Raw genomic sequence first — 25,097 nt, 5'->3', positions numbered from 1 at the left:
GCTGCTGAAAAGGAAACGCTCTACAAAGAGGCAAAGACGCGAAAGAGGAAACCTAGGCAGCGACCGGAGGCCGTGATAATAAAGCCGAAAGAAGGACACAGTTATTGAGACTTGCTTAGGGACCTTAGGCGAAACGCGAAACCAGAGGAAGCCAAAGTCGCCATCCGCTCCGTCCAAAAAACAACAAATAAAAGCGTGCTAAATTCGGCCGGCCGAATGCCACCATAGATCGCATATGTCGAGTTCTTTTCCCGATATCTCTTTTTAGGCAAACCAAGGATTAAAGAAACGAATTGCTATAGTATACTTGGAGCTATACCAAGTTATGGTCCGATTCGGACCATAATTGAATTGAATGTTGGAGACCATAGTAGAAGTCATTGTGTAAAATTCGCAATTCGAGTAAGAATTGCGTCCTTTAGGGGCTCAAGAAGTAAAATAGAGAGATTATATGGGAGCTTTTTCAGTATAAAGACCGATTCGGACCATATTAAACACGTGTGCTGAGGGTCATGGGAGCCAAATCGGATAATAATTACGCCCTCTGGAGGCTCAAGAATTCAAGATCCCAGATCGGTTTAAATTGCGGCTATATCAGGTTATAGATCGATTTAAACCATATTTGGCACAGTTGTTGGAAATCATAATGTAACACGTCGTGCAAATTTCAGCCAAATCGGAAAGGAATTGCGCCCTCTAGACGCTCAAGAAGTCAAGACCCCAGATAGGTTTATATCACAGGACATGAACCGATTTCAACCATACTCAAGACCCCAGATCGGTTTAAATGGCAGCTATATCAAGTTATAGATCGATTTGAACCACACTTAACACAGTTGTTGGAAATCATAAAGCAACACGCTGTGCAAAATTTCAGCCAAATCGGAAAGGAATTGCGCCCTCTAGATGCTCAAGAAGTCAAGACCCCAGATAGGTTTATATGACAGCTATATCAAAACATGGATCCAAGATCGGTTTATATGACAGCTATATTTAAACATGGACCGATATAGCCCATTTACAATCCCAACCGACCTACACTAATAAGAAGTATTTGTGCAAAATGTCAAGCGGCTAGCTTTACTCCTTCGAAAGTTAGCGTGCTTTCGACAGACAGACAATACTGGGCGAGGTCATCAGGCAGATAGCTGAAAACAGGCCGGAATTTTTCTCAAAAAATATTGAACCGGTATCTATTGGAAGATGTTTTCCGGGAATTATGGAAGAGTCAAAAGCTGATTCTCAAAAGCAAGGGCAAAGGTGATCCAACATACCCCTCCTCATACAGACCACTATGTATGCTGGATACGGCCGGCAATCTTTGCAGCGACTAATAAAGCAACGGCTTCAGGACGCCACCATTGAGCGAGGTGGACTCTCAACGAGGCTTCCGGGCAGAAATGTGCACGGTCGGAGCTCGTAGAGGCAGAAATAGTAGAGGCGGAGATAGTAGAGGCGGAGATAGTAGAGGCGGAGATAGTAGAGGCGGAGATAGTAGAGGCGGAGATAGTAGAGGCGGCTAGGCAAAGGAACCACTACTCCAGGCCGATGGTCCTCTTGGCCACACTGGATGTGAAGAACGCATTCAATAGCCTCATATGGTCTGACGTCTTTTAAGCGCTCAGAGAGGACTTTAATATCCCGGTGTATCCGATGAAAATAATGAGAAGATACTTGCGTGACAGAATACTCATCTATAACTCTCAGGATGGAACGAGTGAACATGAGGTCACATCAGAAGCGGCGCAAGGATCCATACTTGGACCGGATCTTTGGAATGCCAGTTATGATGGAATACCTCGCACAAAAACGCCAGACGGAACTTTTCTAGTAGGATATGCTGACGACATCGCTGCAGTCATCACGGCAAGTGTGAAATTCAAACGGGTCATACGAGAGGAAACTATCGAGAGATGGCAACAAAGGTGGACAAACGAGAATCGGGCTAGATGGACGCGACGACGAATACCCGATGTCTGTATGTGAAGAGATAGGAAGCACGGCGACGACAACTAATACTTCGCACAGCTGTTGGCAGCCCATGGTTACTTCCGGAAATACCTGCATAGAACGGGCAAATGCTCCTCAACCAGATGCATTTATAAGGAGCTGGAAGTTGCAGACGAAACACACATTCTTTCTCTGCGAGCGCTGGGTCGGAAGACGCAGGGAATTGGAAACAGCGATTGGTGACGTTTCGCCTGAGACAATAGTCTAGAGGATGGTGAAAGATGAGAGGAAGTGGGAGGCGGTGATAAGATACGCCGAGCAAGTACTGCGCAGGACGAAGGTAAACCTAAAGGGTTGCTTGTTTGCGCATCATAGCCGCATAAAGGGCGACACCATCCGATACACTGAATTTACACCTACAACTAATGTCTCTGGACATTGTAGCTAGACAAATTGCTACGACAACTGTGGGGAGGATAAGGAAGTTTTTTTTGGTTTAGTAACAGCAACGGCAATTCAGACAAGTCCTTAAAGAAATGAAAACACTTTCTTACAGTAGTATTGGTGCCTAAAAACTACAGATTTTTCATGATTGACGTCGATTTGACATTATTGAAAGCATCTTCAATGTCAAGAAAAGCTTCCACTGTATATTCCATAACAGCGAGAAAACCTTCTCTGTAGTCGACTAGGACATGAAGGGCTGTTTCAGTGGATTTGACCTAACTATATGCATGATGTTGCCAAGACGGGCGATCTTCATGGATCTTTGCTAAGAAATGTTTCTATCAACCTCTCAAGAGTCTTCAGCATACAGAATGACAGACTAATAGGACAAAAATTGTTCACCTTTGCGTGGTACGGTTATCTTGCTTTTAGAATGAAAATAGCATTTGTGCCCCTTCATACCACAGGTGGTACGACTTGCAGATACAAGTAGAGTATATCTCCCTGAGCCAAGGAACCAGTCTATCAGACTCAGCTTGTAATTCAACCGCTGATACATCATCAGGGCCTGGCGGCTTAAAGGAGTCGAAACTTTTTATCGCCCAAAGGATTAAATGCATATCAGAGACAACCTCTTCTGGCGCCACGTTGTATGTTGAAGAGTTTCCCGGGAAATGTGTGTGAATGAGTGAATGAGTTTTAGTGTTTCGTCACTAGACAAAGTTCATACATTTTCAGATTTTAGAATATATCCCACTGTAATAGGTTTCGAGGATAGGATCTTCCTTAGCCTAGAGGCCTCAGATGTATCCTCCACGGAGCTGCGGAATTCCAACCAGAATTTTTTATTAACCTTTTTCAGCACGCTCTTGTATTATTTAACTCAGCCTTATAGACGACCCTGTCATTTGGTGCCCTTATGGCTTTCAGCCTGTTGGAGAGTTTTCTGTAACGCTTCCTCAGACCAACCAATACTGGGGTCAACCATGGCGGTCGCTGTTAGCCACTTGGTCTGGCTCTGGGACATGATGACATAAGCTTGTCATCAGTGGCCGCCGAAGCGCCCTTACAATGGTGGAGATTTATCTGCAGAAACTGTACCGTAGTCAGGATTCAGAATTTCCACCAGTTCGCCAGAAGTTTATCCTCACAAGATTCGTTCGATCTTGTCATAATGAGTTTCCTTACGCATCCAGTTGAGAAGGCATTGGAACCAATTTTCCTCAGGACACTGGACACTTGCGATGTGGACGATTCCTCCATAGATAATTCACTAGCTGCCGCTGTCGAAGTACCTTTCGAGTTTTGGCCATTCCCGCTGGCACACACATGGAGCTCAATCCAACAGGATGACCCACCCACACAGGGCTTGTCAGGACCCCCTTCGACGTCTTCACCTCCTGTTTCGAACGTGACAGAGCGATTTTCAGTCTCTGGCAACCCATCAGACTTTAGAGATGTGGTTGATAGTTCCTCAGACAAGTGTTCAGCAACAATTGCCGAGTCATCTTCTGATTCCCCTACCCCACTTGTTGAATCCGTAGAATACAACTCCTTCAGACTTGTTGAGGTCTGCGAGACAGCCGGAGCTTAGTACGAATACTGAATGTCTTCGGTCACCATCGGCCTCATCCATTCTACCAATCATCCAGTCGGTGGTTGAAAGATTGGGATCACATTCACAGGATCACAGGATCGCTTGGTATCCAAGCGAGTGCCATTGCTCGAGATGGAATATCTTCCTTCTTGACTAAATCCAGTGCTGCGCCTGGCCACATCTCACCAATCTTCTTTAGGGCGCAATGATGTATCTCAACTGAGCGTTGATCCCCGAGGTCAATTAGTTTGAATCGGCCCCGTTACCAACCTGCATCGTCGCAAACTGGAGGAGGCGTCGCAAGGACATCGGAATATACAGATAACAGTCCATTGACTATCCCACCCCAATTGTTCTTAGGTATGCAGCGCTGTTCCTCTCCCTTGTCGACAACTATCATCACCGAGCTGTCCTTAGCGAATTTAGCAATGATCCTTGGACCCATATTACTATTGTTCGATTTATTTCTTTTGGGCAAGGGATGCCCCGGGGGACCGCAGCCTCATAAAGAGCGTGTTGGTTTGCCAGAGAAGGGTGATGGCCTAGGTTCAACTTGTTCGACATTGTCCTTAAGACTCGAACCGGGTGTCTTTGCCAAAAACCCCTGATAACCAGTCACTAGTCGGCTAGTGTAGCCTAGCACAGCCACTGCACATGTCGAGGTATCAGTAACAGACAATATCCTACGGCCTGATGCCATCCCCTCCGGCCTCTAGCAGTAAAAGCTAGCTATACCTAAAATAGTCGGATCTACTTCTACATATTCGACAAGGATATTGACGGGTCTTACACGCCTACTGTGCCAAATTTCAGCGAAATGGGGAAATAAATGCGGATTTTATACACCGCAGGCATTAAATCGGGAGACGGTCTATATGGTAGTCTGATGTAGGCCATCTTCTTAGTCTGCCTAAAAACAAACAAGTTAAAGCCTACTAAGATCGGCCGGGCCGAATCTTATATACCCCTTCACCATGGATCACATTTGTCAAGCTCTTTGCCCGGCATCTCTTTATAGCAAACAAAGGATAATGGATAAAAATGGTCATGCAATTAGAGCCGTATGAAGTTATGGGCCGATGATCAAACAATGTAAATTTGGTTCGAAATTTAGTCACAATAGCCCGAATAACCGCTTCAGTGGGTCGATTAAACTGACCATAAAATAGAAGAAGCACGCGATGAACTTTCTTAACAGAACACGCATTTTAATAATTTGCAAGCATTGTTCGTTTGCAAGACGATTCTTTGTTTAAACCAGTGTTCCCAAAAATATAATAGCCAAAAAATCACCCTATAAAATCAAGATATTGGACACTTATAGGAAGTATTTGTGCAAAATTTCAAGCCCCTAGCTCTCTTTCGAAAGTTAGCGAGAAGACTGAAAAATACCTGTTCACGAGGAAGACGAAGGTGGGCGAATTTAACGCACCACGTTTCCTCAATAAGACGATTTCGATTTTGACAAGGTTAAATACTTAGGTGTGATCTTGGACAGGAAACTGAATTGGAAGTGTCACATTCAGGAGCGTACTGAGAAGGCTCACAGATGTTGGGCACTATATAGACGGGCCGTAGGCTCGAAATGGGGCCTGAATCCTAGGATAGTCCACTGGCTCTACAGGAGCATGATTAGACCAATACTTACTTACACCTCAGTAGTTTGGTGGACTGCTATGGAGAAAAAATGCAACATAAGGACCATACAACAGGTTCAGAGAACATGTTGTCTTGGCATAGGCGGAGCGATGAGGACCACGGCCACTAGGGCACTGGAGACTATTCTAGATATCCGACCTATTGACATACAGATTAAGTGTGAGGCAGTCACTACGGCTATGAGACTTAAGGCGATGGGAGAATGAATTGAGGATGGAAGCAGCTCATACCATCGCGGTATAATCGAGGCGACGATAGGAAACCTGGAAGGAAGTGGAGAGGTTTCCGATCGGATACCTGAGATGAACCTTGAAGTCGAGTGCGACGCAATGCGACCCTAGTATTGCCATCCGGAAGTTCATGTTACACGGATGGATCGAAGCTAGAGGACAGAGTGGGCCTGGGGGTTTACATTGAAAACCCAGGGACTGAAATCTGTTTTAAACTGCCTAAACTGTCCTGCTGGCGGATTTCCGGGCGATCACAGAATGCGTGAAGTGGTGTGGTGCTAACGGGAGGACGTCGAGTCTGAACATCTTTACCGACAGTAAAATTGCTATAAGGGCAATAACACCCAGGACGGTAAGGTCACGAACAGTCTTGCAGTGTAAGAAGGAGATTAACGCCTTCTCTGACGATGGCAAAATATGCATCATTTGGGTGCCGGGCCATAACGGAGTAAGGGGAAATGAAAGGGCAGATGATTTGGCGGTGAAGGCCAGAGGACTGCTGTCAATAAACTTGGTTAACCCGAAGCCTTTCGGGTCGACGCAGTCCGATTTAAGGGAGTGGGCGACCAATGCGCATGCAACATTGTGAAACAGCGAAACGGTCGGTAGGACGGCGGGGGGATCCAGATCGTGAGAAGACGAGGCTATTACTGAAAGGAAGCAAGAAGGAGGTCAGTATAGCTCTTGGTATCATAACGGGACACATAGGACTATGAGCTCACTTATGTAAAATCGGTGCGCCAAGTGATAGCATGTGTAGGGCAGATGATGAGGGAAGATGATGAAGCGTTGGAGCATTGCCTTTGTCATTGCCCGGCTTTCGCGTCCAACAGATACCGGTACTTAGACACAATATCAGACATGAACCAACTTAGGGGAGTGGTATTGAAAACAATTAAGGATTTTGTAAGTAGCACGGAATTCTTAACTTAAAAATTTTTTGTTTGAGGCTACTTTATAGTTTTTAGAGCGCTGGCTTAGCCGATTACTGGCTTAGGTGTATGTACATAGTGGCATGGGGCGGATTAATATCTGCACCCTCTTTTCAAACTAAGCTAACCTAACCTAGCGTGCTTTCGACAGACGGACGGACGGGCGGTTGAACATGGCTTAATCGACTTAGAATGTCAAACGCTCAACTGTAACAGAACAGCATAAACTAGACTGCTGAACAAAGGGACGGACACATACTGGATAATCAATTTACTAAAGCGGTGACTATAAAACAAAAAGCATTTCAATTTTCGAATTAAAATATATTGCAACAGTGTATAAATCTACAAAAAGATTGTATTGGTCGTTAACTACTGTCGATAATAAATGTGCTATTAAATATAACAATAATAGTAGCGCCATTAAACAATAATATCCACATAAATCGGGTGGTATTAATATTTTATAAGAAAAGTCCCATTATAATTGGTAATGATGTTGGTTGGTATGACTACATGCACACACGCAAACACACCCACCAAACTCTGACAAACAAAAATACAATCAAAACTAACCTTTTTCAATACCAAAGTATCATTGTAAAATATCGGTGGATCGGTGAATTCCTCCTCAATCCAAGAGACGACCTTCTCGGAGACAAACGGTGGTACAGGTACACCCCAGAGGCGTTTATTTTCAGGCTCTTCGGTTTCCGGTGAAATGTTATCGAAGCTAAGCCGCAAAGCGGAAGTTGGCGACAATTGTCGCTCGATTTCGTTGAATTTATTCATGAATTTTGTAAAGTCCATATTATCGTGGAGACAAAGATATATTGCTTGTTGGTTTCTTTGAACTGGCAAATGAAACAGGGAACAAATTTAACACTAAATACTAACAAAAATGAAAGAAAATTCGATTATGATGGTGTGGCGGGGAAAATGAACAGGGTCACGTGGAAACGGTTTTTGATTACTTTGATGACACGAAGTATAGCTTTTTTCATTTATTCGTTTGGTCGATATTATACCACACAAAATACTTATAAACATTAACTAACACACCCGCACACGCACACGAAAATTGATTGTCTTTAAGGATATCACAACACACAAAAGCAATAAGAGAGAACTATGGAGGAGACCACCACACCAACACCTGAGTATAACTTTCAGTTTCACTTTATTAAAAAGAACCTCAACTCAATTTACACTTTGTCTTTAGCTCATATACCACTCGCACACTTACTAACGCACAAGAGTGCTGCTAGTATCAATTGATAACAAACACAAACACAACATTAAAAAAAATCAAGAAAAGGATGTCTCTAGGTTATGACGTCGTCTCGTCATTGACGACGCTCTGCTTTATCTACAGGGACCCAGAGTGTCTATGGTTTCAATGGTTCCGATTCATTCTCCTCCTTTCTTAAATTCCTTTTGGGCATTTGTTTTGGGAGTTTGGGATTGGGTTGTGTCGAGAACGACGACCATTAATGTTGCAGTTTGAGTTAGAGGGACAAATAAAAAAAATTCTCACACTTGTGTTTGCAAAAATGTTTTGCTTTGGTTTTTTTTTCTTTAAGTTAGTATACAAATCTTTCCGTGCACAATTCGAACTTTCCGCAAAATGTACCGACTTGTCCGAGGTTCAAAATAACACTCAATGTTGCCTGAGTGTCATTACAAACTCTATTGGCATAGGTTGACTTAAAATACAGGGATATTTAGTAGGTAGTTAATAAAGGGATATTTTTTGTTGGTATATGCGCAGTGATAGAGACAAAGAGAAATAGGGACAGAGAGAGAGAGAGAGAGGGATTCATTCATGTTTTTTGTTTATTTATTTCCTTTGCAAAAGTTGGCAATCGTTAGAAATTAAAAAATTTTGAAACCCGCTCATTGTAAAAAACTAAAAAAAGAATATAACGAAATAATTGAAAAAAAAATAATAATAAAAAGCCTAACTTATAACAAAAGACTGACCCTCGAATCACTTGGCTGATTTTCATAATTTCCATGTTTTGAGTGACATTTTAAGCCTAGATTTTTTTAAATGACTATAAAACATTTCGATAAAATGTTCTCTAAAGACAAAATTGTCCATAAAATTTTCACTAAAGACAAAATTTCGATAAAAAAAAGAAAGAAAAAATTTCTATGAAATTTTTCCTAAAGCAAAAATTTCTATGAAATTTTTCCTAAAAAAAAAAAAATTGCTATGAAATTTTTCCTAAAAAAAAATTGCTATGAAATTATTCCTAAAGAAAAAAATTCTATGAAATTTTTCCTAAAGAAAAAACTTCTATAAAATTTTTCCTAAAGAAAAAATTGCTATGAAATTTTTCCTAAAGAAAAAATTGCTATGAAATTTTTCCTAAAGAAAAAATTTCTATGAAATTTTTCCTAAAGAAAAAATTTCTATGAAATTTTTCCTAAAGAAAAAATTTCTATGTAATTTTTCCTAAAGAAAAAATTTCTATGAACTTTTTCCTAAAGAAAAAATTTCTATGAAATTTTTCCTAAAGAAAAAATTTCTATGAAATTTTTCCTAAAGAAAAAATTTCTATGAAATTTTTCCTAAAGAAAAAATTTCTATGAAATTTTTCCTAAAGAAAAAATTTCTATGAAATTTTTCCTAAAGAAAAAATTTCTATGAAATTTTTCCTAAAGAAAAAAAAAAAATTTTGTCTTTAGAGTAGGTTAGTTCACAACCGCTAAATCAGACAGGTTCTCAAAGAAATGAGAACCTAAAGTGGAACTCCTTCTGACTGCTGGTGCGGGACACACTTCTTCGATGTCCTCACAGCTTCTGCAAAAGTCGTTGCTGGCAACCTTCAGTCTGTCAGCAAGTGTTCCGATTAGACAGTGACCTGTCATGACGGGTACAATGACTGAGACATCTGTTCTAGCCAATGACAGCAAAGCAGTAGACCTCTTCAAGTTTAGATTAGGCCACATAGTTTTGGAATGCTCACAGCCACCTCTTTGTGACTATCTATCATTCGTTGTCCTTCGTGCCTGGTCCTGAGAACTTAGCTTACATGTCGCTAGAGGCATACCCACAGTTTCCAGTATCCCTGGAATATGCAGGCTAGTTCCTAGTCGCGCAAGCTCAACCGCTTTACAGTTCCCTGGGATATCTCTGTGGCCCGGCACCCAGAACAGGTGAATTTTGAACTGTTCAGCCATCTCGTTGAGAGATCTGCGACAGTTGAGGTTTTTGTGTTCAGAAATACGTTCTCCAGGGTTTTAATGGCTGCCTGGCTGTCTGAGAAGACATTAATGCCAATCGTCGTAATGACATTATTTCTTAACCTCTCCACCACTTCCTTAATTGCAAGCATCTCTGCTTGGTACACACTGCAGTGGTCGGGTAATCTTTAGTTCGGTTCGGTTTAGTTTAGTTCGGAACCATCCGTATAGAAGTCTATGTAACTTCTGTTACAAGGGATATCATAGTTCCAATCGGTTCTATCAGGAATAGTGGTACAGTAATTTTTATCAAAAAGCGGCTCAGGTAGGGTGTAATCCACTCTGCCTGGAACATCTGATATTGTATCAAAGATAACACAGTGTTCGTAGCCGCCAAAAGAGCAATGAAAAAGCTCCCTCACGGCAGTGATGGTTGCAATTTAGGTAGCCACAATGTTCAGAGGCATAAAATGTAGCATTAAATTCAGTGCATCAGATGGTGTCGTCCTCAGCGAGGCTGTGATGTGCAAATCTTTGGATCTTCGGTTAAGTATTGAGCAGTAGGTGGAATTTTAAAGCGCCGTCCACCATACCACAACACCATATAGCATTATGGGTTTGAAAACTGTAGTATATACCCAATGTATGACACGCGGTCTAAACTCCCAACTTTTGACAATGGCTCTTTTGCAGGTGTATAGGGCAAGAGTTGCTTTTCTTGCCCTGTCCAAAATGTTGGATCTGAAGTTCAATTTCCTGTCCAGCAAATGACAAATTTTTTTCACAGCTTGTGATTCTGTAATTGTATTCTTTCTTCTGTCAGTTATCAGCTGTTACTTTTAGCTTGCTTTAGAAAAAAAGTATATTTGATTAAAGTTCATTCTAAGTTTTATTAAAAATGCATTTACTTTCTTTTAAAAAATCCGCAATTACTTTTTGGGCAACCCAATATTTTGCGCTTTCTGTAAATGGAACATTCTCTCCACCCAAGGAGACAGGCTCCACTGTAGGCAACTTGTATTTCCTGCTGAAAAGAACTACTTCTGTCTTGCACGGATTTGTAGCTAGAGCACTTCTGGTAGCCCACTTTGATGTTGCAGGTAGAGCTTCCTGAACTATATCTCTTAGAGTGCTGGGAAACTTTCCCCTAACCGCAATTGTCACGTCATCAGCATACGCGATCAATTTTACACATTTTTCTTCCAGAGATAATAATATATTGTTAATGGCTACATTCCAAAGTAGAGAAGACAAAACACCTCAATGAGGCGTTCCTCTCCTGACCCATCTTTTTAGATCTACAGATCCCAAGCCTGCCGTAATGCATCTTTTAGTAAGAAATTTTTCAATAAACTTTCTTTCGGTAGAGTTGATGCCTAGAAACTCCAACTCCTTCATGATTGACGTCGGTTTTACATTATTGAAAGCACCTTCAATTTCATCGAAATTTTGTCTTTAGAAAAAATTTCATCGAAAATTTGAAAAATTTCATAAAATAATTTGTCGTTAGGAAAAATTTCGTCAATATTTTGTATTTAGAGAAAATTTCATGCAAATTTTGTCTTTAGAAAAAATTTCATAAAATATTTGTCTATAGAGAAAATTTCGTCAACATCTTAGAGAAAATTTCATCGCAATTTTCATAGAAATTTTGTTCGGAGAAATTTTTTCTTTACGGAAAATTTCATATAAATTTTATTTTAAGAGAAAATTTTATAGAAATTTTGTCTTTGGAGAAAATTTTATAGAAATTTTGTCTTTTGGAAACATTTTGCAGAAATTTGTCTTAAGGGAAAATTTCATAGAATTTTTTTTTGGGAAAATTTTATAAAAATTTTTTCTTTAGGAAAAATTTCATAGAAATTTTTTCTTTAGGAAAAATTTCATAGAAATTTTTTCTTTAGGAAAAATTTCATAGAAATTTTTTCTTTAGGAAAAATTTCATAGAAATTTTTTCTTTAGGAAAAATTTCATAGAAATTTTTTCTTTAGGAAAAAGTTCATAGAAATTTTTTCTTAGAAATTTCTATGAACTTTTTCCTAAAGAAAAAATTTCTATGAAATTTTTCCTAAAGAAAAAATTTCTATGAAATTTTTCCTAAAGAAAAAATTTCTATGAAATTTTTCCTAAAGAAAAAATTTCTATGAAATTTTTCCTAAAGAAAAAATTTCTATGAAATTTTTCCTAAAGAAAAAATTTTTATAAAATTTTCCCAAAAAAAAATTCTATGAAATTTTCCCTTAAGACAAATTTCTGCAAAATGTTTCCAAAAGACAAAATTTCTATAAAATTTTCTCCAAAGACAAAATTTCTATAAAATTTTCTCTTAAAATAAAATTTATATGAAATTTTCCGTAAAGAAAAAATTTCTCCGAACAAAATTTCTATGAAAATTGCGATGAAATTTTCTCTAAGATGTTGACGAAATTTTCTCTATAGACAAATATTTTATGAAATTTTTTCTAAAGACAAAATTTGCATGAAATTTTCTCTAAATACAAAATATTGACGAAATTTTTCCTAACGACAAATTATTTTATGAAATTTTTCAAATTTTCGATGAAATTTTTTCTAAAGACAAAATTTCGATGAAATTGAAGGTGCTTTCAATAATGTAAAACCGACGTCAATCATGAAGGAGTTGGAGTTTCTAGGCATCAACTCTACCGAAAGAAAGTTTATTGAAAAATTTCTTACTAAAAGATGCATTACGGCAGGCTTGGGATCTGTAGATCTAAAAAGATGGGTCAGGAGAGGAACGCCTCATTGAGGTGTTTTGTCTTCTCTACTTTGGAATGTAGCCATTAACAATATATTATTATCTCTGGAAGAAAAATGTGTAAAATTGATCGCGTATGCTGATGACGTGACAATTGCGGTTAGGGGAAAGTTTCCCAGCACTCTAAGAGATATAGTTCAGGAAGCTCTACCTGCAACATCAAAGTGGGCTACCAGAAGTGCTCTAGCTACAAATCCGTGCAAGACAGAAGTAGTTCTTTTCAGCAGGAAATACAAGTTGCCTACAGTGGAGCCTGTCTCCTTGGGTGGAGAGAATGTTCCATTTACAGAAAGCGCAAAATATTGGGTTGCCCAAAAAGTAATTGCGGATTTTTTAAAAGAAAGTAAATGCATTTTTAATAAAACTTAGAATGAACTTTAATCAAATATACTTTTTTTCTAAAGCAAGCTAAAAGTAACAGCTGATAACTGACAGAAGAAAGAATACAATTACAGAATCACAAGCTGTGAAAAAAATTTGTCATTTGCTGGACAGGAAATTGAACTTCAGATCCAACATTTTGGACAGGGCAAGAAAAGCAACTCTTGCCCTATACACCTGCAAAAGAGCCATTGTCAAAAGTTGGGAGTTTAGACCGCGTGTCATACATTGGGTATATACTACAGTTTTCAAACCCATAATGCTATATGGTGTTGTGGTATGGTGGACGGCGCTTTAAAATTCCACCTACTGCTCAATACTTAACCGAAGATCCAAAGATTTGCACATCACAGCCTCGCTGAGGACGACACCATCTGATGCACTGAATTTAATGCTACATTTTATGCCTCTGAACATTGTGGCTACCTAAATTGCAACCATCACTGCCGTGAGGGAGCTTTTTCATTGCTCTTTTGGCGGCTACGAACACTGTGTTATCTTTGATACAATATCAGATGTTCCAGGCAGAGTGGATTACACCCTACCTGAGCCGCTTTTTGATAAAAATTACTGTACCACTATTCCTGATAGAACCGATTGGAACTATGATATCCCTTGTAACAGAAGTTACATAGACTTCTATACGGATGGTTCCGAACTAAACTAAACCGAACCGAACTAAAGATTACCCGACCACTGCAGTGTGTACCAAGCAGAGATGCTTGCAATTAAGGAAGTGGTGGAGAGGTTAAGAAATAATGTCATTACGACGATTGGCATTAATGTCTTCTCAGACAGCCAGGCAGCCATTAAAACCCTGGAGAACGTATTTCTGAACACAAAAACCTCAACTGTCGCAGATCTCTCAACGAGATGGCTGAACAGTTCAAAATTCACCTGTTCTGGGTGCCGGGCCACAGAGATATCCCAGGGAACTGTAAAGCGGTTGAGCTTGCGCGACTAGGAACTAGCCTGCATATTCCAGGGATACTGGAAACTGTGGGTATGCCTCTAGCGACATGTAAGCTAAGTTCTCAGGACCAGGCACGAAGGACAACGAATGATAGATAGTCACAAAGAGGTGGCTGTGAGCATTCCAAAACTATGTGGCCTAATCTAAACTTGAAGAGGTCTACTGCTTTGCTGTCATTGGCTAGAACAGATGTCTCAGTCATTGTACCCGTCATGACAGGTCACTGTCTAATCGGAACACTTGCTGACAGACTGAAGGTTGCCAGCAACGACTTTTGCAGAAGCTGTGAGGACATCGAAGAAGTGTGTCCCGCACCAGCAGTCAGAAGGAGTTCCACTTTAGGTTCTCATTTCTTTGAGAACCTGTCTGATTTAGCGGTTGTGAACTAACCTACTCTAAAGACAAAATTTTAACGAAATTTTCCCTAAAGACAAAATATGTATAAAATTTTCTCTAAAGACAAAATTTCCATGAATTCATCTACATAGGCTATTGAGGAATTACTCTGAGGACTGTGGCGGATTCTTAGGCATTTAATGTCTGGTATCATCCTAATGAATTATAGGCTACCGTCGCCCAGACGCTGAACGCCTGGGTTCGAATCCTGGCGAGACCATCAGAAAAAATTTTCAGCGGTGGTTTTCCCCTCCTAATGCTGGCAACATTTGTGAGGTACAATGCCATGTAAAACTTCTCTCCAAAGAGGTGTCGCACTGCGGCACACCGTTCGGACTCGGCTATAAAAATGAAGCCCCTTATCATTGAATGAAGCCCCTTGAATCGGACTGCACTCATTGATATGTGAGAAGTTAGCCACTGTTCCTTAGTGGAATGTTCATGGGCCAAACTTGCATTTGCATCATCCTAATGAAACCTTACCTACACGCTGTGGCACCCATCTCTTTGGGAGGAGAGTGTTTCTTTACAGAAAATTGAGCTTAAAATCTAACATCTTGGAAAGAGCGCAAGAGGCAACTATGGCCCTGAACATTTGCAAGAGGGTTCAAATTTGTAGTTGTCAGGCGGATGGTTCCAGACTGAACGAACATATTTACTTTAGGAGGGTACTCTACATCTCTGCCGTCCTTGACTTTCCCCGATCTCTCAACGAGATGGCTGAAGAGTTTAAAATTCACCTCTTCTGAGTGCTGACCACAGAAATATTCTGGGGAATTGTATAGTGGGCGAGCTTTCAAGACTAAGAAGTACCATACATGTAAACTTATTCTTCGGGATAAGGCACAAAGGGCAACAGATGGTTAAATGTGAACATTCGAAGTTCCTGTGGCTTTACCTAACCTTAAATAGGTCGTTGGGTAGAACAGAAGTCTCGCTCAACAAGTAGAGGAAGAGGAAACCATGTTGTTGTTGTTGTTGTAGCCGCATTTGCATGTGGAGGTGGCCAATCTCGTCAAGCTCTTATGGGTGAAAAATCTCGTTCCGATCCATACGACCGATTGCCACGGGAACATGATGGCCATTGGTTATTTAGAGGTAATAACACGCCTTCTCGTATCGAGCATCATAGGCACTCAGTATTTAAGCAAGAGCTGGTGCCGGCCGACTCCTCACCTATCCGCAACTGCAGTTGCAGCTACTACGTATGGGGCATTCCAACCCGGTAGCTTCCAGCTAAGCTTCTCGTGATAAAGAAGAACAGCACACAGATTGGAGCTCAAAGTTCCGTACTGTGTGGGTGTTCTTTATCCCATGCCAGGAAGAGGAAACCTAGAAACATCGCTGTATACCTGTCCTGCATTGTCAAAAAGTTCCACTAAGGCTAGGTTAGGTTGAAAAGAGGGTGCAGATATTAATCAAAGTTCCGTACTGTGTGGGTGCTCATAGTTATCCCGTGCCAGGAAGAGGAAACCAAGAAATATCGCTGTATACCTGCCCTGCATTGTCAAAAAATTCCACTTAGGTTAGGTTAGGTTGAACAGAGGGTGCATATATTAATCCAAGTTCCGTACTGTGTGGGTGCTCATAGTTATCCCGTGCAGGAATAGGAAACCAAGAAACATCGCTGTATACCTGCTCTTCATTGTCAAAAAGTTCCACTTAGGTTAGGTTGAAAAGAGGGTGTAGATATTAATCCCATTAATCCCATGCCACTATGGACATACACCTAAGCCAGTAATGGGCTTGTTGTGCACTCTAAAAACTATAAAGTAACCTCTAAAAAGAAATCTTAAGTTAGGCATTCCGTGCTACTTACAAAATCCCTAATTGTTTTCAATATCATTCCTCTAAGATGATTCATGTCTGGTATTGTGTCCCCATCTATGTAGCGGTATCTGTTCGAAGCGAAAGCTGGGCAATGACAAAGGGAATACTCCAACATCTCATCATCTTCCCGCATGCCCTACACATGCTATCATTTGCCGCACCGATTTTACATAAGTGAGCTCGTATTCCTATGTGTTCCGTTATGATACCAATAGCTATACTGACCTCCTTCTTGCTTCCTTGCAGTAATAGCCTCGTCTTCTCACGATCTGGATCCCCCTATAGGATTTGCGCCGTCCTACCGACCGGGTCGATGTTCCACAATGTTGCATGGGCATTCGTCGCCCACTCCCTTAACTCAAACTGCATCGACCCGAAAGGCTTCGGGTTAACCAAGTTTATTGACGACAGTCCTCTGGCCTTCACCGCCAAATTGTGTGCCCTTACATTCCCCCTTTCTCCGTTATGGACCGGCAGCCAACCGATGCGGATTTTGCCATCCTCAGACAAGACGTTAATCTCCTTCTTACACTGCAAGGCTGTTCGTGTCCTTACCGTCCTGGTTGTCATTGCCCTTATGGCAATTTTACTGTCGGTAAAGATGTTCACACTCGACGTCCTCGCGCTAGCACCACACCTCTTCACGCATTCCGTTATGGTCAGGCAGTCTAAAACAGATCTCAGTCCCTGGGTTCTCAATGTAAACCCCCAGGCCCACTCTGCCTTCTTAAGGTTCGAAATTTCCACTTAAGGTTCGAAATTTTTAACATCATTTCCCTTTCGTAGCTTTTGTTGTGTACATTTTTTTTAGTTAAAGCATACAAAATTTTCCAATATTTTAATTTTTGCTTCCCAAGTTTTTTGGAAATGGACAAAATTGATTCTTTAATACTGCCACGTATACTAGAAATTATTAGTCAAACACCAAATTTGTGTGGGTAAAACTGTATAAATGTCATTGCTCTTAAAATTTGCCATCATTCTTATTTAACTCAGGCGAGACGGTAGACAATCTGTGTAAGGCCATGGAAGAATACATGGCAAGCGAGAGCCCGGTAAAGATGAGTTCCAGCTCTATTCGAAGGGCAGTGAAGAAGGCTCTAGACAGAGCTCAAAGTTTGGGCATTGTCAGTGTAGTTATAGAAACCCTAGAACTACAGACCGAAAAGGTAAGTATCGGCTGTGGAGTTTATGAGATTTATTTTTTGTTCATTTCCGTTTAGAGAGCCACAGAGGCCGTCGGCGAGGCTCCAAGAGTTAACAATAAACGTGGCAGATCATCATTAACAAATCGCACGAAAACGAAACGGAAAGGACGCCCTGCGAAAAAGAAATTGGGTCAGAACCGCTGGCTCAAAAACAGAAATCGTCGTCAGGCATCCAAAAAACGTAGATAAATTTGTTTTAAAGTTATATTAAATTTCAATGATATAAGAAAAATTGTCCTATTTTTTTAAAACAAGTGAATCTAGTGGAAACTTATGCAGAATGGGGTATGAAAAGCGATATTTTGCATACCTTTACATTTTTGTCAAAAATCCCTGTAGGCCAGCCTATCGGAGAGAAATTTGGCCCATTTACTAAATTAATTTACATATGAAGTATTTGTGCTGTTATTTACAAAGGCTGTTAAACATAGAACGTGGCCTCGACTGAGCTAAAAGCACTACAAACCTTCACAAATGCAGCGTACAAGTACTCGTCTACGCCCCTCTTGCGCCTGACACTAGCACATGGAATGTATGGGCATAGCAGTCAAGTTCGGTACTACCGAGATATAATAAATCTATACAAAGCGTACGTACCCTCGGTTGGTAGTTGTGACCCAGATAATATCCGACATTTGTGACTTCCAGTCTGGCCAGTTTCTACGAGACTTTAATGCGCTTCACGTTTCATGGCATTCTCGCCCTGTGTAACGACCAGCGGGACATAGCTTTGACAGAGCAGATTGATGGCTCCACATTTTGCACGGTAAATGAGGAGGCCACCGTAGCGCAGAGGTTAGCATGTCCGCCTATGACGCTGAACGCCTGGGTTCGAAACCTGGGAGACCATCAGATGGTGGTTTTCCTAATGCTGGCAACATTTGTGAGGTACTATGCCATCTAAAACTTCTCTCCAAAGAGGTGTCGCACTGCGGCACGCCATTCGGACTCGACCCTAAAAAGGAGGCCCCTTATCATTGAGCTTCAACTTGAATCAGACTGCACTCATTGATATGTAAGAATTTTGGCCCTGTTTCTTAGTGCAAAGTTCATGGGCAAAATTTGCATTTGCAATGAGGATGCCCCCACATGGATTACGAGGAGCAGCAGCAGCTCGCCAGACATTTCCATTGCTTCCCCTGATCTCCTGCATGACGTATCCTGGCAAGGTGTAATTTCTTTGGGATCAGACCACCTACCCAAAATACTCGCCATCGAACGACCACTCGACTACATAACCTATGAGCGCCAGACGTTTATCAATCAGAAAAGGATCGATTGGTTCGGCTTAATAGAGTAAAACAAACGCCGCTTCAGTGAACTAACACCCCCTCGAATGTGCTAGTTGCCGAGAGGAAATTCCGAGACATCATTAATGCAGCAGCCGATCGCTTTATACCAGCCGGTTGAATACCCCAAGTGCGGTCTAATTTCCCGGTGCAGGCATTAATACCCGCATACGTGCACGGACCCCACTAACCCCAGATTAGCGAGCTGAATCTGGAAATAAACAGGGTAGTCCACGAAGATAAGCCGAATATAAGGCTGGAACACTTGGAGCAATGTTACTTAGATACCGGTGTTGTTGTTGTAGCAGTGTGTTATACACTGAGGCGGCAGCCCTTGCCGAAGAAGAACTCTATCGGGTCAATCCGGTAGGCTGCCATGGGATTTCCCTTAGGTACCGGTTTAGGCAAGCTGTGGCCTACAGTTAAGTCACTCTTGAACCTCGGAAGAAGGGCTTAAAGGACCCAAGTCACTTTTGGCGACGTGACTGACCAAAAAAAATGCGCCAGGTTGTTCAACCCGGCACGGGAGAACTGTGAGCATCACACAGGCTGGAAATTTAAGCTCCAATCGCAGTAGCTGCAACTGTAGAGTGTAGAGTCTTAGTGAAAGGCGAGTTATTGGCGCTTTAAAAACCAATGACCATCATCTTCCCACGGTGATCGGCCGTATAGACCGCAACGAGCTTGCTCGCCTATAAGAGCTTGACGAGTATCGCCACCTCCACATGCAAATGTAGCAACAGAAACAACAAAACAAGCGTCAATTTATTATGCATCCCGAGAGTGACAGGGCTAGGGGGAGAGCCATTCGTCGTATTCGGGGTCTCCGAGCCTATGGACAGCCATCACAATTTACCGGGGACGAAGTTACGAGTGTCATCCGTGTCGCCTAATTATCCTAGGCGTTGAGCCCCGACGGAAAAGACCCGATTAAGGGGGAGTCGTACAGACCCATCACATTCTCTTACCAGTAGCCAAGACACTTGAGGGACTATTCCTCCCGAGTCTTGTTGGAGAATTTCCTAGCAGATAAGCGTTATGTGATTCGTTGCTCGTTAGCACCACATAGGCTGGAACATTGAGGTCCGATCTGTGTGGTGTGGATGGCTGTCACGAAAAGCTTAGCTGCGAGCTACCGGGCGCGTCCACAGGTTGCTGATAGTGGAATGCTCTATGCAGTGTAGCAGCAACGGCAATCGCGGACAATCAGCGGTATCGAGCGGAGAGTCTCAGTAAGAGGCCAGGTGGCACCGGCTCTTGCACAAATACTGAGTGCCTATGATGCTCGATGTGACAATGGGAGATATTGGCGGCTTTGAATAAGCAATAGCCACCCTGTTCCCGCGGCGATCGGTTCTTTGGACCGGAACGAGCTTGCTCATCTACAGGAGCTTGACGAGGATCGCCACCTCCACATGAAAATGTGGCTACAACAACAACCCCAGAATCAACAAGCTGAATCTGGAAATGAGCAGGGTAGTCAACGAACAAAAACGGAATTTGCGGCTCGAACACTTGGATCAATATAACTTAGGTACCGGTTTAGGCGAACTGTGGTCTACTGTTAACTCGCTCTCGAACCGGAATGACAGTGACTGACTGTGACTGATCCGAACAGATGCGCCAGGTCGTTCAATTGTCAATTTATTGTGCATCTCGAGAGCGAGAGTGCTAGGAGGTGAGCCATTCGACCTATCCGTGGTCTCCGAGCCTATGGAAACCCATCACAATTTACTGTGAATTAAATTACGAATGCCATCTGATGTGCCAAGTCATAGCAGGCGTTGGGTCCCAACAGTATCTCTACACTGATGCTGAAGAATCTGGATCTACCTGGAGTCGAGTACCTTACAGCGGTCCTCAACCTTTCTCTGAACACTCTTATAGTACCCAATGTCAGGAAGATGGGCAGATTGACCCCTCTACTGAAGACTGGAAAGGGGGAGCCTGGCTATTGGTGATAGAAAGGCGATCGGTCTGATTGCCCTGAAGACGCTTGGGGAGACTACATCTCCCGAGCCTCGTTGGAGACTTTCCATTCGCTGAGCAACGGCTTAGATTTCGAAGACTGTGTAACACAACAAATCTCTTGCATGCCATCACTGCACACATTTGCCGTGGCGTTCAATCAATGTTAACATCTGTGATAGGTTAAACGTCGATGGAGCAACAATTCCGACCATTAAGTGTCCCAAAATACTCGGTGTCACATTTGACAGCTCTTACACATTCTCCTCATATGCCACAGCAATTCGTGATGCAAATGCAAATTTTGCCCATGAACATTTCACTAAGGAACAGGGTCAAACTTCTAATTTATCAATGAGTGCAGTCCGATTCAAGTTTAATCTCAATGATAAGGGGCCTCTTTCTTATAGCCGAGTCCGAACGACGTGCCGCAATTCGACATCTCTTTGGAGAGAAGTTTTACATCGCTAGTACCTCACAAATGTTGCCAACATTAGGAGGGGAAACCCACCGTTAAAAAATTTTCTGATGGTCTCGCCAGGATTCGTACCCAGGCGTTCAGCGTCATAGGCGGACATGCTAATCTCTGCACTACGGTGGCCTCCAACAGCAATTCGTGATAGAGTCAGAAATAGACACAAGGTCCCCAAGACAATTGGCGGCAGCCTTTGGGGTGCTGACAAAAAAAACTCGTTGATCGCTTATAAACATTCTGACAGGTCAGGATTTTTCTCGTGTGCGAGTAGTGTTTTGTTGTTGTTGCAGCAGTGTTATACACTGAGGCGCAGCCCTTGCCGATGAAGAACTCCATCGGGTCAATCCGGTACGTACAACCGGCTGCCATGGGATTGAGTAGTGTTTTGTTATGAATTGCACAGCAGACTCCGACAACTGCAGAAGGCTTCGAAGCAGAAACAGAGTGCGAGGGTTTCTTCAGTCCTATCACGGAGCAGAGCTCCACAATATATCTCTTCCTGAACAAGAGAGGCCATTAAAAATCAGAAATCTTAACTGCTTTTGTCATAATTTTGTGATGAACTAAGTTTTGGTTATTTTTGTCTTCTACTTCACTGCTTCGGTGAGCATTGTAAAGGCGTCCTTTGGTAAATGGTAGGTAATACTCCCACAGTCCAAACTTGCTACTTTTGAGCTCAGAAATTGGATGCTGCCAATGATGCTGAACGCTTAAAAGGTTTTTTTCATCTTTGTATGGTTTCTTCTCAAAAGTCCCCACAACTCTCATTGTCTCCTCAAGCATCCATACGACTTTAATTGTCGACTCATTGATAAAAACATTTAAAACTAAGTTGAATTTTTTTTAGGGTATCTTATCTAAAAGTTGTATTTTATGATTTCACATAAAATTTTTGAGAAAAATGAGATGAAATGAATATTTTATCCAACGCTGTGAAAATATTCTGTTTCACATTTGGAAAATCAATATAACACCTGTAGATGCTGGCACAGCAAAATACGAGTATATACCCAGATGACAGGACAAAGGACGAACAAAAGCCAAAAAGAAGTAGCAAAACGCGAAATCGGGCCAGCAGACACAACGGCAGCATTGAGCTACTTGTATTCCATTGTCCTTGCAATGTTAATGCAGTCCCACTTTAAAGCCCATAAATACCGCAGGGTATTTTTAGCATTGATATCAAATGACTCAGTCCCAACTAACTTAAGCAGTTGGCTGACAAAAAAAAAAGCCAAGCATATGGAAACATTATACACCATGTGTAGCAGGGGGAAAACGCCTTACCTAAATTTCACCTTCAACTCTTTTACCTTTTTATCTTTCACTAATTCCAATGACTTACCTTGGCCAATTTGATGTCGTCCATTGTGGTTGTATGTAATCAAATCGATTTAATTGCTATACTTTTTAATTGAACTCAAGCAAATGCGAGTAGTACCAGCAGCCAACTGTGGCAGCAAAAAACAACAATAGCACCCACCACCAAGTAAATGTAGGCGAGCAAAAGGTCTCTGTCTAGTGTTGCACTTCACTACTTTTTTTCACAAATGTTTAAACGGCCTTTTCGATAAGGGGGCCGATTTTTAGTTGGCTTTTCCTCTTTTGAAAATTCTTTGTTTTGATCGCACTGTTGTTGTTAAACAACAAATTTCAAATTTTACTTATTTTTTTCCGTATATTTGCACAAAAGTTACAATTACTTGGCGAATACAACACGAGAAAATTTTTTTCTGCAGAAGAATGCAGAAAAACAAAACCGAAACAACCAACCACAAATCAGAATGAAGAGAATTGCCGTATCAAAACAAACAAGCGAAATGTGACAGCAAAATGAACAGCTGTCACACGTTACAGTGATGGCGAAAAATTGTCAAAAGAACAATTGAGTTTTTAACAGCCCTGTTTTCTTGTAGAGAGCAATTTTTTCATGGTTGAATTATAAAGGTTATCTTGGTTACACTTGGAGCAAATATATTGGGTTGCCCAAAAAGTAATTGCGGATTTTTTAAAAGAAAGTAAATGCATTTTTAATAAAACTTAGAATGAACTTTAATCAAATATACTTTTTTTACACTTTTTTCTAAAGCAAGCTAAAAGTAACAGCTGATAACTGACAGAAGAAAGAATGCAATTAGAGTCACAAGCTGTGAAAAAATTTGTCAACGCCGACTATATGACAAATCCGCAATTACTTTTTGGGCAACCCAATAGATATGCGATACCGGAAATATCGTGATTTGCAACGGTTTTTCCAATACGTTTCCAGTGTGCTCAAAACTATTTACTTATTTCAGGAGATTTTCAGCAAATCTTTAAATTTGTTTTCGAGAGGGGTCAAGTGGCAATGTTAAATGTCAAATGTTACTTCCTGAGTGCCAATGTTACTCGAGATGACAAGGCGAGTTTTTGGCGCCTTTAAAAAACCAATCACTAATATCAGCGTCTGTTTCCAAACGAAAAAAAGGACCATGATTTGCATATCTGCACCTGGAATGTCCGCACTCTTTATAGAGAAGGTGCAGTATACGCTTTGGCGGATGTATAGGAGAGGTACAAGGCAAATATTACCGCCTTATAGGAAGTGCGATGGACCGGGAATGTCACAATAACTCCAAACGGCGACGAACTATACTATAGCTAACATAACACGAGGCATGAATTTGACTGTGGATTTGTGGTTAGTCGGAAACTGAAACACCTTGACTCCAACTTTACTCCGGTGGGTGAGAGGCTAGCCACAATCCGCATAAAAGCCAAATTCTTTAACATCAGCCTTTTTTATGACCATGCCCCGACGGAAGACAAGGACGAACAGACCTAGGATATTTTCTATGAGTGCTCAAGACGAAACGATTAAAGGTGATCTCATTTGTACAACAACCACATATCATATGGTGCAATCCGCCATTTTGCCATCAAGCTAATCGACGGTTTGCCAACACACACAAAGAAATTTGTGTGCGTACATGAGCAGATAATATGCGAGAAAGAAGATAACCACAAAGAATGCAAACAAAAATTTGACATCTTAATACCGACAAACATGGCCGACTGTTAACAGCTGTTCGCGTGAGACCGACGTTTTGCCAACACACATAAACAAATTTGAGTGCCTGTGTGTATACGTGTGAGTACATGAGCAGATAATATGCGAGAAAGAAGATAACAAGAAAGAGAATCCAAAAAAATTTTGACATGTTAATACTGTCAAACCTGGCCGGCTGTTAACAGCGGTTAACCAATGGCACAATTAAGAGGTAGGGTCATTTGCATAACAAACATATACCCCCACGAAACTACCTTTAGTGGAAAATGCCGTAAATAGAAATTAATTTTGTTTTAAATCTTATCTTCTTCAAATGTGTTTATATATATGCATTTTCATCATTAGAGCACTGTTTTGTTGCTTATTTGTGGAATATCGGATCAAATGGAACCTCTTCTTAAGATTAAAAAAAATCGCAGCTTTGTTGTCAAGCCTTTGACATTAGGTTACGTTAGGTTGAAAAGAGGGTGCAGATATTAATCCGCCCCATGCCACTATGGACATACACCTAAGCCAGTAATCGACTTGTTGTGCGCTCTGAAAACTGTCAGGATTCACTAATATAAGGTTAGGTCACATGCAAAAACATAAAGTGGATAGGCCCCATAAACATCATTAAGGATGTCAAATCTGACGATTGAAAATGTCATCATATAGGAGAAAACGTAAACAAAGAATGAATGTAAAAAGAGAACAAGTTGACATCCTCAATGCCAAGTACTGCCAAATATTAAAAAAAGTA

At 41.3% G+C, this 25,097-nt stretch overlaps 2 protein-coding genes across 5 annotated transcripts in view; one reads left to right on the top strand and one right to left on the bottom strand.

Moving 5' to 3' along the window:
• LOC106085444 (myotubularin-related protein 6) overlaps positions 1-23,059 on the bottom strand; it is a 139,163-nt gene extending 116,104 nt beyond the window's left edge. The window contains exons 1-2 of one of the 3 annotated variants that reach the window (XM_059369025.1): positions 8,353-8,467; positions 7,392-7,707 (exon numbers count right to left, since the gene is read on the bottom strand). In XM_059369025.1, coding sequence (XP_059225008.1) covers positions 7,392-7,625 — 234 coding nt within the window. In that variant the 5' untranslated portion in view covers positions 7,626-7,707; positions 8,353-8,467. Of the gene's footprint in view, positions 1-7,391; positions 7,708-8,352; positions 8,468-22,651 lie in introns of those variants that run through there. The other 2 variants (XM_013249697.2, XM_013249699.2) reach the window with 2 other exon arrangements.
• LOC106085445 (uncharacterized) lies at positions 17,168-17,814 on the top strand. Of its 2 annotated transcripts, none has more exons than XM_013249700.2 (3): positions 17,168-17,300; positions 17,363-17,535; positions 17,590-17,814. In XM_013249700.2, exons 1-3 carry the CDS (start codon positions 17,234-17,236, stop codon positions 17,761-17,763), a joined length of 414 nt encoding a protein of 137 aa, XP_013105154.2. In that variant the 5' UTR covers positions 17,168-17,233; the 3' UTR covers positions 17,764-17,814. The 2 variants fall into 2 exon arrangements, with proteins under 2 accessions (XP_013105154.2, XP_059225009.1); XM_059369026.1 differs by having other exon boundaries at positions 17,168-17,304.
• Positions 23,060-25,097: the final 2,038 nt, after the last annotated feature.

This window comes from Stomoxys calcitrans, chromosome 5 (assembly GCF_963082655.1).
Source record: "Stomoxys calcitrans chromosome 5, idStoCalc2.1, whole genome shotgun sequence".
In the NCBI taxonomy this organism is placed as follows: domain Eukaryota; kingdom Metazoa; phylum Arthropoda; class Insecta; order Diptera; family Muscidae; genus Stomoxys; species Stomoxys calcitrans.
Note: the sequence above shows the minus strand (reverse complement) of the source record. Positions and strands in the feature narration are given on the sequence as shown.

Excerpts from the sequence above, each read along its gene's own strand:
- LOC106085445 (XM_013249700.2), top strand. The coding sequence starts at position 17,234 with ATGGACAAAATTGATTCTTTAATACTGCCACGTATACTAGAAATTATT. Across the intron at positions 17,301-17,362 it reads TAGTCAAACACCAAATTTGT|GCGAGACGGTAGACAATCTG; the intron begins GTGGGTAAAACT and ends TATTTAACTCAG. Across the intron at positions 17,536-17,589 it reads TAGAACTACAGACCGAAAAG|AGAGCCACAGAGGCCGTCGG; the intron begins GTAAGTATCGGC and ends ATTTCCGTTTAG.